General features: G+C 36.2%; 1 protein-coding gene across 5 annotated transcripts in view; it reads left to right on the forward strand.

The window, feature by feature from the left end:
- Nucleotides 1-16,011, forward strand: part of ARID4A (AT-rich interaction domain 4A) — a 75,372-nt gene that overhangs the window by 28,075 nt on the left and 31,286 nt on the right. For all 5 annotated transcript variants that reach the window (XM_008957013.5, XM_034937623.3, XM_003831659.6 and 2 more), the window contains exons 9-11: nucleotides 1,801-1,880; nucleotides 3,092-3,168; nucleotides 3,567-3,733. In XM_008957013.5, coding sequence (XP_008955261.1) covers nucleotides 1,801-1,880; nucleotides 3,092-3,168; nucleotides 3,567-3,733 — 324 coding nt within the window. The remainder of the gene's footprint in view (nucleotides 1-1,800; nucleotides 1,881-3,091; nucleotides 3,169-3,566; nucleotides 3,734-16,011) is intronic.

Raw genomic sequence — 16,011 nt, forward strand, 5'->3', positions numbered from 1 at the left:
AAAAAAATAGGAATGGGTTTGTTCATGGAACTGTTTGCTCTGGGAATCCATTTTGGCTAAATATTAGATGCGAGTGGGGGAATAATAGGAAATATAGCTGTGAACATAATTTGAATCTAGGGCAGAAGGGTCTTTAAAAGTTCATCTAAAGAATTTGGACATAATTCTGCAGAGAATTTTCCAAAAGAGTGTTGTTATTTGAGCTACATGTTTAGGAACGTGAATGAAGAATGGCATGTTACTAGAAAGACTGGAGGTGGCAGGAATCTATTTGAAGGCCATTAAATAGTTCATAGGTAAGGTAATTAGACCTTGGGTTATGCCTACTCATCCTTTAAAATTTACCTTAAGCTTTTCCTGCCACACCTTTTCCTTGCCCAGGTTAGGTGAAATCTTCCTCCTTGATATTTTCATACTATTATGTGCCTAGTGGTATCACTGTACTTATCCTCCATTGTGTTCTTTTTGTGTATCTTTTTATGTTTGCCCCTCCAGTATACTGTTAGCTCCTTGAGGGTTGGCACAGCTATATTATTAGTCTAATAATTACTGGCACCAAGCAAACAAACAAAAAATACTTCCATCTGGTGTTAAGACAGCTGATGTGACTGCCAAGAATATTCAATTATCTGGATATACACTATTCAGTATGATAACCATGAACCATATATGGCCATTTAAGTTTAAATGTAACTTAATTAAAATAAAATAGAATTAAAAATTCAGTCTCTCAGTTGCACCAGCCACATTTCAGGTGTTTAGCACCATGTGACTCACTGCTACTGTATAGGGGCAGTGCAGATATAGAACATTTCCATCAGTGCACAAAGGTCTGTGAATGGTGCTGGAATGTAGCAGAGAGAGGCTAGTGTTAGGGAGAGCATGAACAGATATATTTAATCAGCTTTTAAAAAATATAAAGTTCTATAAAGGATACAGAGAGTATTTACCAATGATACTGTTAAGATACTATTTTCAGAAGTTAAGAAATTAAAAAGTTCTTTGTTCATGTTTTAACTTGTTTTAATTACTAAGGATTGTACATATGTTGGTTAAAAAAGGTAACATAGATTTTTTTTTTTTAATGACCAGATTTCAAAAAAGATCCTTATTCAAGTATATTTTTAAAAATTATATGCCAAATTTTCATCACAGATTATACATTTTATTTTTTGGACAATAATTTAACTTAGAATAAATCCTCATATTTTTAAAGTGCTGGTCACATTTGAATTTATATTTCTTTTCTTTTTGAAATGGGGTCTCATTCTGTCACCCAGGCTGGAGTGCAGTGTTGTGAATTTGGCTCACCGCAGCCTCCACCTCCTGGGCTCAAGTGATCTTACCATCCCAACCTTTTGAGTAGCTGGGACTATAGGCACACACCACCACACCACGCTAATTTTTGGTATTTTTGGTAGAGACAGGGTCCCACTATGCCACCCAGGCTGGTCTTGAACTCCTGAGCTCAAGCCATTTGTCCACCTTGACCTCCCAAAATGCTGGGATTACATGCATGAGTCACTAGGCCTGGCCCTGTTATTTCATTAATTATTCACTTTATAATCTAATGACTATGGATAAATTAAATTTCTAGGCAACCAATGTGCAGACAAAACATATAAGGGTATATTTTTTTGTATGCAATTCATTAATAATAGGAGCTATTTATAATGAAGCTGTTTTTTGTAAAATATAATCTATTTGAGAAGTTAGGGGGTCCAGAATTGTTCTTTTGAAAAATACTGTTTTTCTGAGCACAGGAAATAGGAATCAATCTGTTCTTATTTTATATTTCAGGTAATATCTCCCAGCTGTAATGATGACATCACAGTGAAAAAGGATCAGTGTTTAGTTCGATCATTTATTGATTCTAAATTGTGAGTAATGAATCCTTTAATGATGTTACGTGGGAGGAAAAAAAAATAGAATTACAATGATAGACACCTCCCCCACCAAAACTTTATTTTTAAAAGTCTAATCATTCATGAACTGAGAAGTTGTTACCTAATAGGTTTTGACTTTTTGTAATGTAGGGTATTTTTCACTAATAAATTTTATATAAAAAATGTGAACATTATGTGAGAACAATATTAAGAACAGTTTTTTTTTTAGCAAAAGATGGTATTGATTTTTTCCTTAATTGTAAAATTCTATATTTTTATCATGTACTAGTAGTATGTGACATTTATTATTAACTCCGAAGCTTATTTTTTAATCTCTATTACAAGAGCAATTATTTTGACTTTTTTCATGATTACAATCCAGACTTTTGGGCCGGGCGCAGTTGCTGACGCCTGTAATCCCAGCACTTTGGGAGGCTGAGGTGGGCAGATCATGAGCTCAGGAGATCGAGACCATTCTGGCCAACATGGTGAAACCCTCTCTCTACTAAAATATAAAAAATTAGCCGGGTGTGGTGGTGCATGCCTGTAGTCCTAGCTTCTCGGGAGGCTGAGGCAAAGGAATTGCTTGAACCCGGGAGGCAGAGGTTGCAGTGAGCCGAGATCGCACCACTGCACTCCAGCCTGGCGACAGAGTGAGACTCTGTCTCAAAAAAAAAAAAAATCCAGACTTACAGAAACTTTTTCCTAACCTCATCTCTGCTTTGTGATCAAAACAGTGAAATTAAAAAAGTTTTTTTGAGTTATAGTTCTCTGTGAAAAATTTAATGCCATAGTATATCTTATAGTGATAAAAATATTTCAATATTACTGTCTAGTAAATGTGCTTTTTTACTAAAATGAAAAATAAATTTCACAAATAATAAAATAGACATTGTTGTCTACAAGTGTTGAAAACATTATGCTGATATGAATTACCCCGTACTGTCTGTAGGAGGATTGTATAGATTGAAATATTGTGAATGTGAGGCTCTCAATGTACTTTGAGTATATACAACTTCAGAATTAAGATAACTAACTTTGCCCGTATTTCCTCTTCTTACCTTTTGTTAAGGACTAAGATAAAAACATTTTATAGACAATATTTTGATTTTGAGGTTTTTATTTTTCTATGTGTTAACATGAACTATTTAAGTGATAATTTTTATTGAATAAATTGTTTTCCTCCCCTTCTTCTTGATAATTAGTTACTCTATAGCAAGAAAGGACATTAAGGAAGTAGACATTCTCAATCTACCGGAATCTGAGCTCTCCACTAAACCAGGTAAAATAAAGATGAATTACCCTATTATTTTATGTTGTGGCTCTATTTGGAAAATAGCAAATAAAGCAAGACTGATACTCTCTGGTGCCACCATTTTAACTGTTTAGAGTTGATATCCACTCTTACTTGATTTTTTTTTAATGTCTAGATATAATATTTGATTTGTGATTAGATAAGTTTAACTTTTCGTATTTTACCATTGTCTCACAGTATTCCGTAAAGTAATAACAAATGTTTATATAACATTATAACTTATGAAATATGTTAAAGCTTACTGTATCATTTTATAAATGACAGCCGAATTTGAATTCAGATCTTTGATTCTGAATGCCATGCCTTTTCTATTGTTCTATGCTGCCAATTCCATAGCAACTGCTGAAGTACATTTTCACTCTTAGGGCTTCAGAAAGCAAGCATCTTCTTAAAAACTAGAGTTGTTCCTGATAATTGGAAAATGGATATAAGTGAAATCCTTGAGTCATCCAGTAGTGATGATGAAGATGGCCCAGCTGAAGAAAATGATGAAGAGAAGGAAAAGGAGGCCAAAAAGACAGAAGAAGAGGTGGTAGGTGTAATTTCATGTTTGTAACAAAAACATCTTAATACTCTGTAGTGAAAATAATACCTTCATATATTTTTCCCTCTGTTTAGATTCTCTATTATTTGTTTCTGTCCGTTTCTAGCATTGCTTAATTTGGGTGTTGAGGAAGCATTTTGGCTCATAGCATAGTGTGTAAATCAGAACTAATTTTTAGTAAGAGATTACAAGAAAATACTTTTCAGGTTAGTTAATCAACAAGTGCAAACTGGTTTTTTCGGAGTCTTTTCCAAAACAACCCAGGAGGGAAAAAAATGTAATTTTTAGGTATTTTATATGTGTAACTCATTTAAACTACTACCATATGAAGTAACTGTTGTTATCCTACTTTAAAGGTAAGGAAAGGGAGATTCAGAAAAGTTAAGAAACTTTCCCAAGCTGGCACAACTAAAATGGGTAGAAGAGGGATTTGTACCCAGGTCTGGCCTGTCTCAACTTTAAAACCTCTTTCAGACATTTCACAATATTTCAAGGATAATTAAGGTTAAAAAAAAATCCTATCCAAACCCCAAAGAAAATTTCATTTGGCAATTTGATAAATCATAGAAAATATTTAGATTATATGTTCTAAGTGCTAATGGTTTTCTTTATAATATTGCCATGTCATTTATAATATGCATATAATTGTAGGAAATCATCCATGGAGTACTTCATGATTGCTTATATGAATACTGTTGTCTATTCTGCAGTGTTGTATCAAATGGGATAAACTGTCTAGTATATTTTTGGTTGTTACGGGGTAAAAGGGTTTAGGGGCAAGACAAAGACAATGAATTTACTGAAAAGGGGGACCTATTTGAGCATGAAAAATATTGGCCTGGAAAAATGTGGGATTCTTGTTTCTGTTTTAAATACACAAATATGAATTTATGAAATGAAACGAGTATACTCATATGTAATGAAGGGCATACGCTATTTCTTTCCTTTTACTTCCCCTGCAGTATTTGGTTTTTTTACACTCTGAAATCAGAATGGCGGTTCATACTTACAGGCTGCCTACAGAGTTGCCATAGTAACGTGCTGTTGGTTTTAAGTGAGCATGCTCGGAAAGACAGGAAGGTTTAGCAGAGGCTTGGCAGTTTGCCAATGGAGGTTTGCCAGCTGCTTTGAAATGGGCTGTCTTTCTTTTCCTTTCATGTAATGTCTGATTTTTATGTGGAAGAGAATGTAAGTAGTGCTGTATAACCCTGCGGATGCTATGCCCTAAGAGGGAAAGCAAATATTTGCAAGTCAGACTGAAAAATGTCCAGACCCTGTACTGATTAAGTAGAAGGGGAATCTAACCACTTTGCATTTGAAAGAAAATGCAGCATATAGGTAAGATTTTTTTGTGTGTTTAGTTACCATTTTGATTGCCAAAAACGGGATTAAATAAGAATTTTAGGTATTGATGATGTAGCTGATAGGGAAGGACTCAGAACCAAGCGATATTCTTTCTTGTAAAAAAGACAGTAGGAGTCTATTTTTAGAATATCAATGGATGAAGGCTATTTTTCTGAAACAAGATAGATTCTGAAATGAAAATGATAATGAGACAGTTTGGCAAAATTCAGGATTTAAAGTCAGAATATTAAATGTGATTTTTGTATTTTATCTGTATTTATTTATAGATTATATGTTTTCAGGCTAATTAGGCCACATTTTCAGGGTGTGAACTGTTGCAAATCTGTGATTTAGCTTTTGTTTTTTAAATTAACCTTAGTTAGGATCTTATATTGTCCAATATTGAAGAAAGATTAGTCCCTTTATTTTTGCTAATACTTTTAATTGCTGTCCGTTCCAGAATGCATTTTCCCTACCCCCCCCCCCCACCCTCTAAAAAACCCTGAAATTTTAAACAAAGAGGGTAAAAAGAGCTTTGTAGAAAGTGGCAGAGGGAGATTATAAAATAGTAAATTGTAAGTAGTGCTCTTATTACAATGATTAATTTCATAAATATTGTAATGTTTTATTCAAGCTGTGAGTATACGTTAGTATGAAAGAATGAAGAGCAGAGGCAAAGCTCTGTTACCTATTGTTTGCAGGTAATAGTAAATAGATTTTTAAAGATAAGGAAGCTTACAAGGATAGTATCTTAAAATGTGTCACCTAAATTATGAGCCTGTTAAAATTAAGTGAATCAGGATGCTTTTCATCTACTGGAAAATAACAGCAAAATTACAGAATTTAGGCACTGGTTCATATGATTATTTAGTTTTCGGATGGTCAATTTCATAGCATATGTTTTATTGAATTATTAAACTAATTCTTTTTCTCTGGCCATACAGGAAGATTTCCTTGAGTGAAATTTTGTTGCTTTAGAAAAAAATCAGCTGCATTTCTTGCTCTCGGGTTTAAGATTTAGTTGCTGAATCATTGTAACTTCTCTTGAACAGTTATTTTTTAAAAGTGTAATATACTGATAAACTGAAAAGCACTTTATATACAACAAAGAGGAGGGGAATGACTATGGTGTAAAATGAATAAAAATCTGATAAGCCATGGCCTACCTGGCTTAGTCATTATGGGCCTTTACCACGATGTAGGTGAGGCTACGCTGTTTTATTACATTACAGATCAGAGTCTTCCCAAAATGTAACGATGCTATGCTTTTCGTGAAGATTCAATGTTGCATTACAATAATCAAAAAGATCTTTTGTAAGGTTCTCTAAACCACTATAACAATACTCTAGTCTGTTATTTGGTGTTTTTAGTATAGCAAGCAAATTTTATGCAGTAGAATCATACAAGTGTTAGATACTTCTGCAGTGTTAATGGGCAGTGAACATTGTTTTTATATTTGATGCTTTGGGTATCCTAACTAGCCTTAATAAGGAGATTTGAGATTCTGTGACTTTACATGAAAGAGCACCTTTTCCACTTAATATTAATTTGAATTCCTAAGTATTGGTAGTTCAGGATTTGAGTACAAGATATAGATCTCATGCTGTTACTGTGTGGGAAAAGATTGAGGATCTGACAGAAAGTAGGTTTTATCTATATTGATTACTTTAAACTTGAACTCAATAATTATATTGAAAAAATCCCTGGGGGATATTTTTATGGGTATTACTTAAATGTTTTTGTTAAGAAAATTTTGTATTAGAAAAGATATTACTGGATTTTTCACCTTTGAAATTGATCAAAAAGTCCATGTAAACATAAGTAATCATATCAATTATTCATTTATTCCTGATTTATATTTACTTTGGATAAATATAGGAGAGTTTTCTAAGGATAAAATAAATGGATGGTTGTTTAGAAAACTTGAGTATTAAGGGGAATGTGACCAATGTTAGCTTTTAAAATCATTTTGGCTTATAATAAGTAGGCTTATAGGTTGGGCCCTTTTAAAAATTTCCTATTTAGTAATGAAAATTTGAATTCAGTGAATTTTTAAATAACTACTGCCATTTCTCTAATATTGGGAATTGTTTAGGGACCACTGATACATTAATGCCTAAGATTATATTCCAGTATTGTAAAAAATCATAAGTACTTGAGTTTGTTTATTCATGGAAACATGAATATTATTTTTGATGTTTAAATCATATTATTTGTGCATATTTGTGCCTTCTTGTAGATTGTAAAGGCATTTGTTGGTGGTCATTCAAGATTACTTTAGGTATAAACTTACAGTAAATGCTGGATAACTTAGGAAATCCATGCTAAATTGGTGGAATTTAAAGAATATTTTAAATGTAATGTTAATATTTTAAGTATATCTAATAACTTAAGTTGCCAATGAAGCATTTCTAAGCAGATCCTAAAAAGCCAACCTTCCATGAATAATTGGGACTTTAGCTTGCAATCATATATGACAACTGACTTGCTAAAATCTTAAAGTTTAGCCCATTAAGCAAACAAAAATGCCCTTATGTATTTAGCAGAGTCTTTCTTCACAGTGTTAGTGTAAGAGTCTAACCCAATTAGGGTCATCTAATCAGATTAATGAGGATTCCACATTTGTACACACAAATATAGCTACATACAGCTATATTTTTATGTATTAAGAAAACACTTTTATATCAATGCATTTTATAGTTGTGGTCATATGATATAGTTGACTTGTACTAAAAATCTTGGATTTGATAGCATTTAAATGACATCTTGATGATTAAAATGTGTACCTTTTCAAATGGGGAAAAATTACTAGGCTCAGTTAACTGATAAAATACAAGAATCACGTAATCATTTATTTTAGGCAGGCTGTTGTTAAAACTGTTCTCTGAAATTATAAGTGCCTTACTATGAATATATCATCTCTTATGTGAGCCCTGAAATTTTCTGTAGGTGTACAACAGGAAAGAAGAGTACCACTCTAAATTTTATGATTACCAAATTCCACTGGGCCTTCAGCACTATTGGTCAATTCCCAATTTCTGTAAGCAAATCATTATTTCCTCCATTAAACCAATAATCCTATACCCACTCCACACAACTTCATAAAGAAATTGGGAGCTTCAGATGCGAGCATGCTGTAAACCTGTTTGCCTGCTCTCTTTCGCTCAAGGCACAATTGATAGTGTTTTGTCCTCCCTATAAGATGAGTCTCTCAGGTTATGCTGTGGATCTCATTCCCTTCCTCTTTTCAGGAAAAGAGAGACTATCGACTCTCTCTTTTCTTGCATCTTTAACTTACTCCTTTCAGTTATATCCTTCTCATCAGCTTTTTAAAACATGCTTACATCTCTCCCAGCCTTCTGACAACCCCTCCATATTTCCTCCACCAGTCTTCAGACAACCTCTGTGCTTTCCTCTCCAGATAACTACATTCCTTCTTCATCGTCATGGCCAGAATGCTTAGAGTTACCTACACTGTTCATGACCTCCCCTTTACTCTTAACTCACTGTAGTGTGTCTTGATTTCCCACAACTAAAACAACTTTACTAAGGTCACCAGTGACTCCAACAAACTTTTGTACTAAACCAAACACATTTTTGTCTTGATCCTATTTGACTATTGAGTAGTATTCAGTACCTCTGACATACCTAACTTCTTAGAACGCTTGATATCCATGACGACATCACATTTTTGGCCTACTTCCTATCTAAAATGATATAATGACTTGATATCTATATGTACATCAAAGATGTCTCTTCTTAGCTCAAGACATTTATATCAAACCAATGAGGATTTTATCTTTTTTTTTTTTTTTTAAGAGACAGAGTTTTGCTCTTGTTTGCCAGGCTGGAGTGCAATGGCGTGATCTCGGCTCACCACAACCTCCGCCTCCTGGGTTCAAGCAATTCTCCTGCCTCAGCCTCCCAAGTAACTGAGATTACAGGCATGCACCTCCATGCCTGGCTAATTTTGTATTTTTAGTAGAGACGGGGTTTCTCCATGTTGGTCAGGCTGGTCTCAAACTCCCAACCTCAGGTGATCCGTGCATCTCAGCCTCCCAAAGTGCTGGGATTACAGGCATGAGCCACTGCGCCCGGCCAAGGATTTCATCTTAACTTGTACGTACTCAGACTCAGTATGTGCAAGACTGCGTTCATCTTCTTTTTCCCTAAACCTATCCTTTCCCTGGCTGTCCTTAATTCATTTTGATAAAAGCAACATCCACCCAGCTGTCCAAGCCAGATACATAGAAGTCACCTTGATTCTTCTTCTCTTAACTCCCTGTCCAATCAGATACCCAGTCCATTCTCTTCTACCTGCTCGAATAGCTCTCAAATTTGCCCACTTCGTTTGGTTTCTTTTCTTCTTTCTGCCAATCTTACTCCAAGCCACTGTTCTCTTTTACCTAGCCTAATGCAATAACAATAACAACTTAATTGTTCTTTCAACGTCCATGCTTGCCCTCCTCCAATCTGTTCTCTGTACTGGATCTACAGTAGTTGTTGTTGTTGTTTTTTCTAACTGAAAATATATATGTGATTCCTTTAGGAATAAAATAATTTTAGGGAACAAAAGAGGTTGTGGTTTTTATTCTTTTGGATTAAAATATTTCTAAAGCATATCGCGTAATACTACCTTTTTCTAAAAGCAGTATAATGTACATTATTTAATGTAATATTTACTCAATATTTAATTATTGCATTCTTATAATACACATACTGTCTTGGCTCTTAGTCCTTACACTAAATGACATATGTCTGTAAAGACTGTGAATTTTTCTCCAAGTTTTCTTTCTTCTAAGCTATATATTGTCAATTGTCAGTTTTTACATATGATAACTTTCTGGACAGTTCTTCAGAATTCCACTTGGGATGGGGCTTATTGATAACCTATGTAGTCATTTTGACCTATGGCTCACCTGAGTTGCCAGACTTACTATTTGTTTTGTTTGCTTTTCACTTTAAGTTAAACCTGAAGTTTAACTGAAAGTTTAAAATTTTAAGCTTTCTTTTTAAATTTGTCTTTATTTGCTGTTTCCCTAAGGTGTTGTGACAACAAAATATATCTGTTGTACGAGAACATACATCAAGATGTACCTTTCATTATACCACTATTAAAACGTTTACCTTTTGTAGGAGATACAAACAAGTAAAGATAACCACGCCAAATAATGTTCTTAGTTTATTCATGGAGACTTGGCAGTTTTTAAAGTAAGACTGTTTGTTTAGTCCTTACAACAGTCTATGAAAATATGTATATAAATAAATATATACATACGAAATCGCCTCAGAGTGCATTGCCTGAGAAAAGAGAGATTATGAAGGGAGGTTAGATACCTTATCCCATAGTTTCTCCCAAAGTGGACTTTCTTTTTCTTTTTTCTTTTCTTTTTTTTTTTTTTTTTTGAGACAGTCTCACTCCGTCACTCAGACTGGAGTGCAGTGGCGCGATTTCCACTCACTGCAACCTCCGCCTCCTGAGTTCAAGTGATTTTCATGCTTCAGCCTTCCCAGTAGCTGGAATTACAGGCATGTGCCACCATGCCCAGCTAATTTTTGTGCTTTTAGTAGGGACGAGGTTTCACCATGTTGGCCAGGCTGGTCTCGAACTCCTGGCCTCAAGTGATCTGCCCACCTTTGCCTCCCAAAGTGCTGGGATTATAGGCATGAGCCACTGCGCCCAGCCCCAAAGTGAACTTTCTAGAACCTTACAACAAATCTCCTAGAACCTTCTCTTTATATATATATATATATATAATTAAAACCGAGGTTTAGAGAGGTTTCAGAATTTTTTACAAGCTTTTAAGAAAATGTTCTCTCCTCCTCTAGACTGTAAGATCTGTGAAAGCAGGGGATCTCAGGATTTTTGTTTTTTCCTTTTCCTACCAGTATATATACCTAACAGCTATCAACACAGAGCTTGCTTGGCTCATATTAAACCTTCATTAAATGAATGAATGTGGGTTATGCAATTGTTGTAGTAAATTACTCTTTGAAACAAGGTGGTGGGAGATTTGTTATAAGGTTCTAGAAAGTTCACCTTGGTAGGGGGAACTAAGGGATAAGATATCTAACTTCCCTTTATAATATCTCTTTTCTCAGGCTGTGTACTCTGTAGGCAATCTCAATTTCTTACATAATTTTGTGAGTTTATAAAATAAATTATTTTTTGCTTAAGCCATCTTGGGATAGTTTTCTGTCACTTGTAGTAAAAGTTATTGAGTAACAATGCTCCTTGCTTGTATTTTGTTCCACTTACTCCAGGTATCTTCCTTGTGGTGTTTTCCCTTCGAATTCATTATCCATAAACATCTTTATAAAACATAGGCGGTTCCTGATGGTAACCCTTTATTGGCTTTCAGCACCTTCAGGACGAAGTCTGGGTTTTTTATCACAGGCCTTTAGAAGTCTGCCTGATCATGATTTGACCCATGCCCACCTCTTTATTCTCCCTTCCATTATTCTTCCATGATATGGGACTTCTTATAGCTCCCCTGCTGCCACTTAGATATTGTTCAGAAGGTGCTGTTGAGCTGTAAGATATATTACATTGAATATTGCCTTTGTGTTGCCCATTCCCTTTGTTAGTATTAAATATAATAGGAAAGATAAAACACAAGTTTTAAAAACTCAGAAAATGAGTAAATGATAAACAACAGCTGAGATTTTACAAATTCAACAGATGTCTGTAGGAACAAAGAGGGCTCTACTTGAATTAAAGTGGGTGAGTACAGCTTACAAATGTTCTATGCATTTACCTTAGTTTTAGTATTTCACATTTTTTAAAAATCACACTATTTAATATATTATAAATTTAAAATTTTATACAAAAAATGTAAGCAGTTATTGGATTCGCTGCTTCCTTCCCGTGAGTCCTCCAGTCCAGACATGTCCTCAGAGCTGCCACTTCTGATGTACTCCTTGCAGTGCTTAGCACCCCACAGTGGAGCTTGGAGGGTGCTGTCTTATCTCTCCTTCCATGATAGGGATCTGCCCATTTCAGAGGATTCCTCCTGCTGCCTTCAAACTGAGCCTCATTTTTGGAGGTGGTAGGGATGAAGGAGAGGGGATGGAGGGATTGTAAGAGCTGAGGAGTGTGAGGACTTGTGATGGAGTTTCAGAGTTGGGGTGAGAAGGGTAGCCCATGAAGAGGGCCAGAAGAGGGACTATAGACAGCATCATAAAGAAATTTAAATTTCTTTATATTTGGTAAAAATATTTAGTGTTATAAATCATTATGAATGAATGTACTAAAAGAAAGAATGTAATAAAAGATCTTACTTTTATTTATCATGAAGGGGAAACAAAGTTGCTTGTGTCCAAAGTAACATTATTGCACAAAAAAAGTCCTTTGGTATTGAAAAAAATGAGTGGTATACTGGAGTACACCGCCCCACCCCCCACCCCCAATACAGACAAAAGGTAGGGGTGTTATATAATTATTAAAACTTTTTTTTTTTTTTTTTTTTTTGAGACAGAGTCTTACTCTGCCTCTCAGGCTGGAGTGCAGTGGTGATTATAGCTCACTGCAGCCTCAACCTTCCAGGCTCAAGCCATCCTCCCACCTTAGCCTCCTGAGTAGCTGGGACTAGGATTATAGGCATGCACCACCATGCCCGGCTAATTTATTATTTTTTTTTTTATAGAGACAAAGTTTCGCTATGTTGCCCAGTCTGGTCTAAAACCCCTGGGCTCAAGTGATCCTCCTGCCTGGCCCTCCCAAAGTGCTAGGATTACAGGCAGGAGCCACTGAGCCTGACCAAAAATTTTAAGGGATTCCCATAGGGGTTCTTGAAACCTGAGAATACCCATCAACAATATGTTCTGTTACATACAATACACAGTATAGGGAAACCACAAAGATCAAGTTTAGTTATACCTTTCCTCACTTTAAAAATGTCCATTTTTGTGGCTCCGGTATGTTATACGCTAGGAAACTATCCCAAGCCACCAATTAGAACTGTGTACAAGTTACATGGGTCTGAGGAGCTTTGGGTAAAGTTCATCATCTTTTACTGACATATTTTGACAATTTGGACACTATCTGTCCACCTTCCTAATGTGTATTGGAAACTAGAGTTGCTAGCTAAGAAAGTTAATAGCTCCTACAAAAATAAGATATCTTATTTTTCAAATTATATTTGTCTCTGTATTGCTCTGTTCTCACGTTGTCATAAAGAACTTTGTTAGATTGGGTATTTTATAAAGAGGTTTAATTGACTCACAGTTCCACAGGCTGTACAGGAGGCATGGCTGGGGAGGCCTCAGGAAACTTATAATCAGGAGAAAAGGTGAAGGGGAAGCAAGCATATCTTCACGTGGCAACAGGAGAGAGAGAGAGAGAGAGAGAGAGAGCGCGAACACGCAAAGGGGGAAGTGCTATACACTTTCAAGCAACCAGATCTCATGAGACCTCACTATCATGAGAACAGCAAGGGCGAAATCTGCCCCATGATCCAATCACCTCCCACCAGGTCCCTCCCCAAGTATTGGGGATTACAATTCAACATGAGATTTGGATGGGGACACAGAGCCAAACCATATCAGTTTCCCATCCCACTAAAATGGTAGGAAGTCTGTTTACTAGAATTTTTGCCATTTCCAAATGAATAATCGTTCATTTTCAGATTTATATATTTGGACAAGGGATAAGGTGAATGCCAGCAAGTCATGGGCCATAACCACCTGTGTCTTTTTTCTTCTTCTTCTTCTTCTTTTTTGGGACAGAGTCTCACTCGTTTTGCCCAGGCTGGAGTGCAGTGGCGCAGTCTCAGCTGGGATTACAGGTGCACGCCAGCATGCCCAGCTAATTTTGTTTTTGGTTTTTTGGTTTTTTTGAGACAGAGTCTTGCTCTGTTGCCCAGGCTGGAGTGCAGTGGCACAATCTTGGCTCACTACAACCTCCGCCTCCTGGGTTCAAGTGATTCTCCTGTCTCAGCCTCCTGAGTAGCTGGGATTACAGGCGCACAACGCCACGCCCAGCTAATTTTTTGCATTTTAGTAGAGATGGGGTTTTACCGTGTTGCCCAGGCTGGTCTTGAACTTCTGAGCTCAGGCAATCCGCCCATCTCGTCCTCCCAAAGTGCTGGGATTACAGGCATGAGCCACTGTGCCCGGCCTAATTTTGTATTTTTAGTAGAGACGGGACTTCACCATGTTGGCCAGGCTGGTCTCGAACTCCTGACCTCAGGTAATCCACCTGTCTTGGCCCCCCAAAGTGCTGGGATTACAGGCGTGAGCCACCGTGCCCGGCCCCACCTGTGTCTTAAGAACATCCTCAACTATTCTTATTTCCTCTCTTTCTCTGACTCTTGCATTTATATTATCATAAATCTTAGCTCTCATACTCAATGAATGTGAAACAAGAAAACTCTACACAATTCATTTGCACAGATATCATTTTCATTCACATGAGTGATGTCTAAACTAAATGGCAGTCAATTAGTCGTAAAATTGTGAGTAAGTCAGGCACAGTGGTTCTCTTTTCTTCCCTCTCCCCTTCTCTCTCCCTCTCCCCATCCCTCCATCAGTCTCTCTGTCTTTCTGTCTGTCTCTCTCTCTTCCTCTTCCTTTCATGGGAAGAGGTGATCTTTCCATCCCAGCTGGCAGGACTAATTCAGGCATGCGTTCTCCTCCTTGTGGACTGTTATAATGGCTTCCTTTTCCCTTCCAATCCATCAAACTCATTCTTGGCTGAGAAATTTTAAATATACAAATCTGATCTAATTCTCTTTAGCTGTCTCAAGCTTCACATCTAGCCACAGTATCAAGTTTTGTTTCTTTAGCATACTATTACAAAGTCCTTTCCTAATCCCAGCCTGCCTTTGTCAGTCTCATGCTTACGCTGTTTGCTCGTTTGCTGTAGCTCCAGGGCTGTCTACTATTTACATTTTGAAGCTGCCTAATACTACCACTGCCAGTTCATCTCGAGGAAAACCATTCATTCCCTCACTTGCTCCTCCTGTATTCTTTGATGTATTTTACAACACTTACCACATCGTGTTATATTGGCTTCTTTTACCTTTCTACACCTCCTGCCAAACTCAGAGCAGCAAAAATAGAAGGTACCATGTGTTCTCATTTTAATCCACAGTGCTTTTGAACAATCTCTGATTCATGGTAACCATTAGTAGATGTTTGAGCTTAATCTGAAGACATGTGCCTAAAGTCAAAAAATTCACAATCTAGTAGTGTAGATAGATATCCAACTACTTATAATACTAAGCAGTATATACTAATACTAACTAAAATTGGAAATTTCTTGAAATTATCATCATGAATGTGACTCTTGGATCTCTGGCATTTTACTGGGTACATAGTTATTCTTTACATGTATAAATGTAAATGACTAAATGAAGGGAAGAAGTCTCAGATGGTCTAGTGGACCTCCCATTCTTATAACCCTCTCGCACTCCAAAACCCTCGAAAGATGCAGTCCCAGGCCTTCACCAGCAGAGAAATTGCTATGAAAATGCCATGGACAGAGAAAGCAAACCGTGATAGCAGTTAAGAGCCCCATACAAAAGTCACGCAGGCACATTCTTCTAATTGGAGGCGTTCTCTAGCATATGCAGTTTTACTGCAAGGTGACTAGCAGCAAGGCTAGTTTTCAAAAATAATTTTGAGGAGTGGCTTATTGTAAGAGATAAGCAATTTTAATTTTCACAGAAACATCAGATAAGTTTAAAACTCTGTTTATAGCATCATGTTTTATTTATTTTTGGTGGAAAAGAAATTTCCCCTCAAGGCATTTGTTTGTAAGTAGAATTCTTTATTCATTTATATCTTGTTTAACTGTACCAAAACTACAATTTTACAGCCATAGTTTCTCGTGAAACCTAAAGCACTCTTGGTTACCCACTAACTTTTAAAAAAAATACACATAAATCAAATTTTATCTATAAAAATATATTCTTAACATT

Source organism: Pan paniscus, chromosome 15, assembly GCF_029289425.2.
Source record: "Pan paniscus chromosome 15, NHGRI_mPanPan1-v2.0_pri, whole genome shotgun sequence".
Classification (NCBI taxonomy): Eukaryota; Metazoa; Chordata; class Mammalia; order Primates; family Hominidae; genus Pan; species Pan paniscus.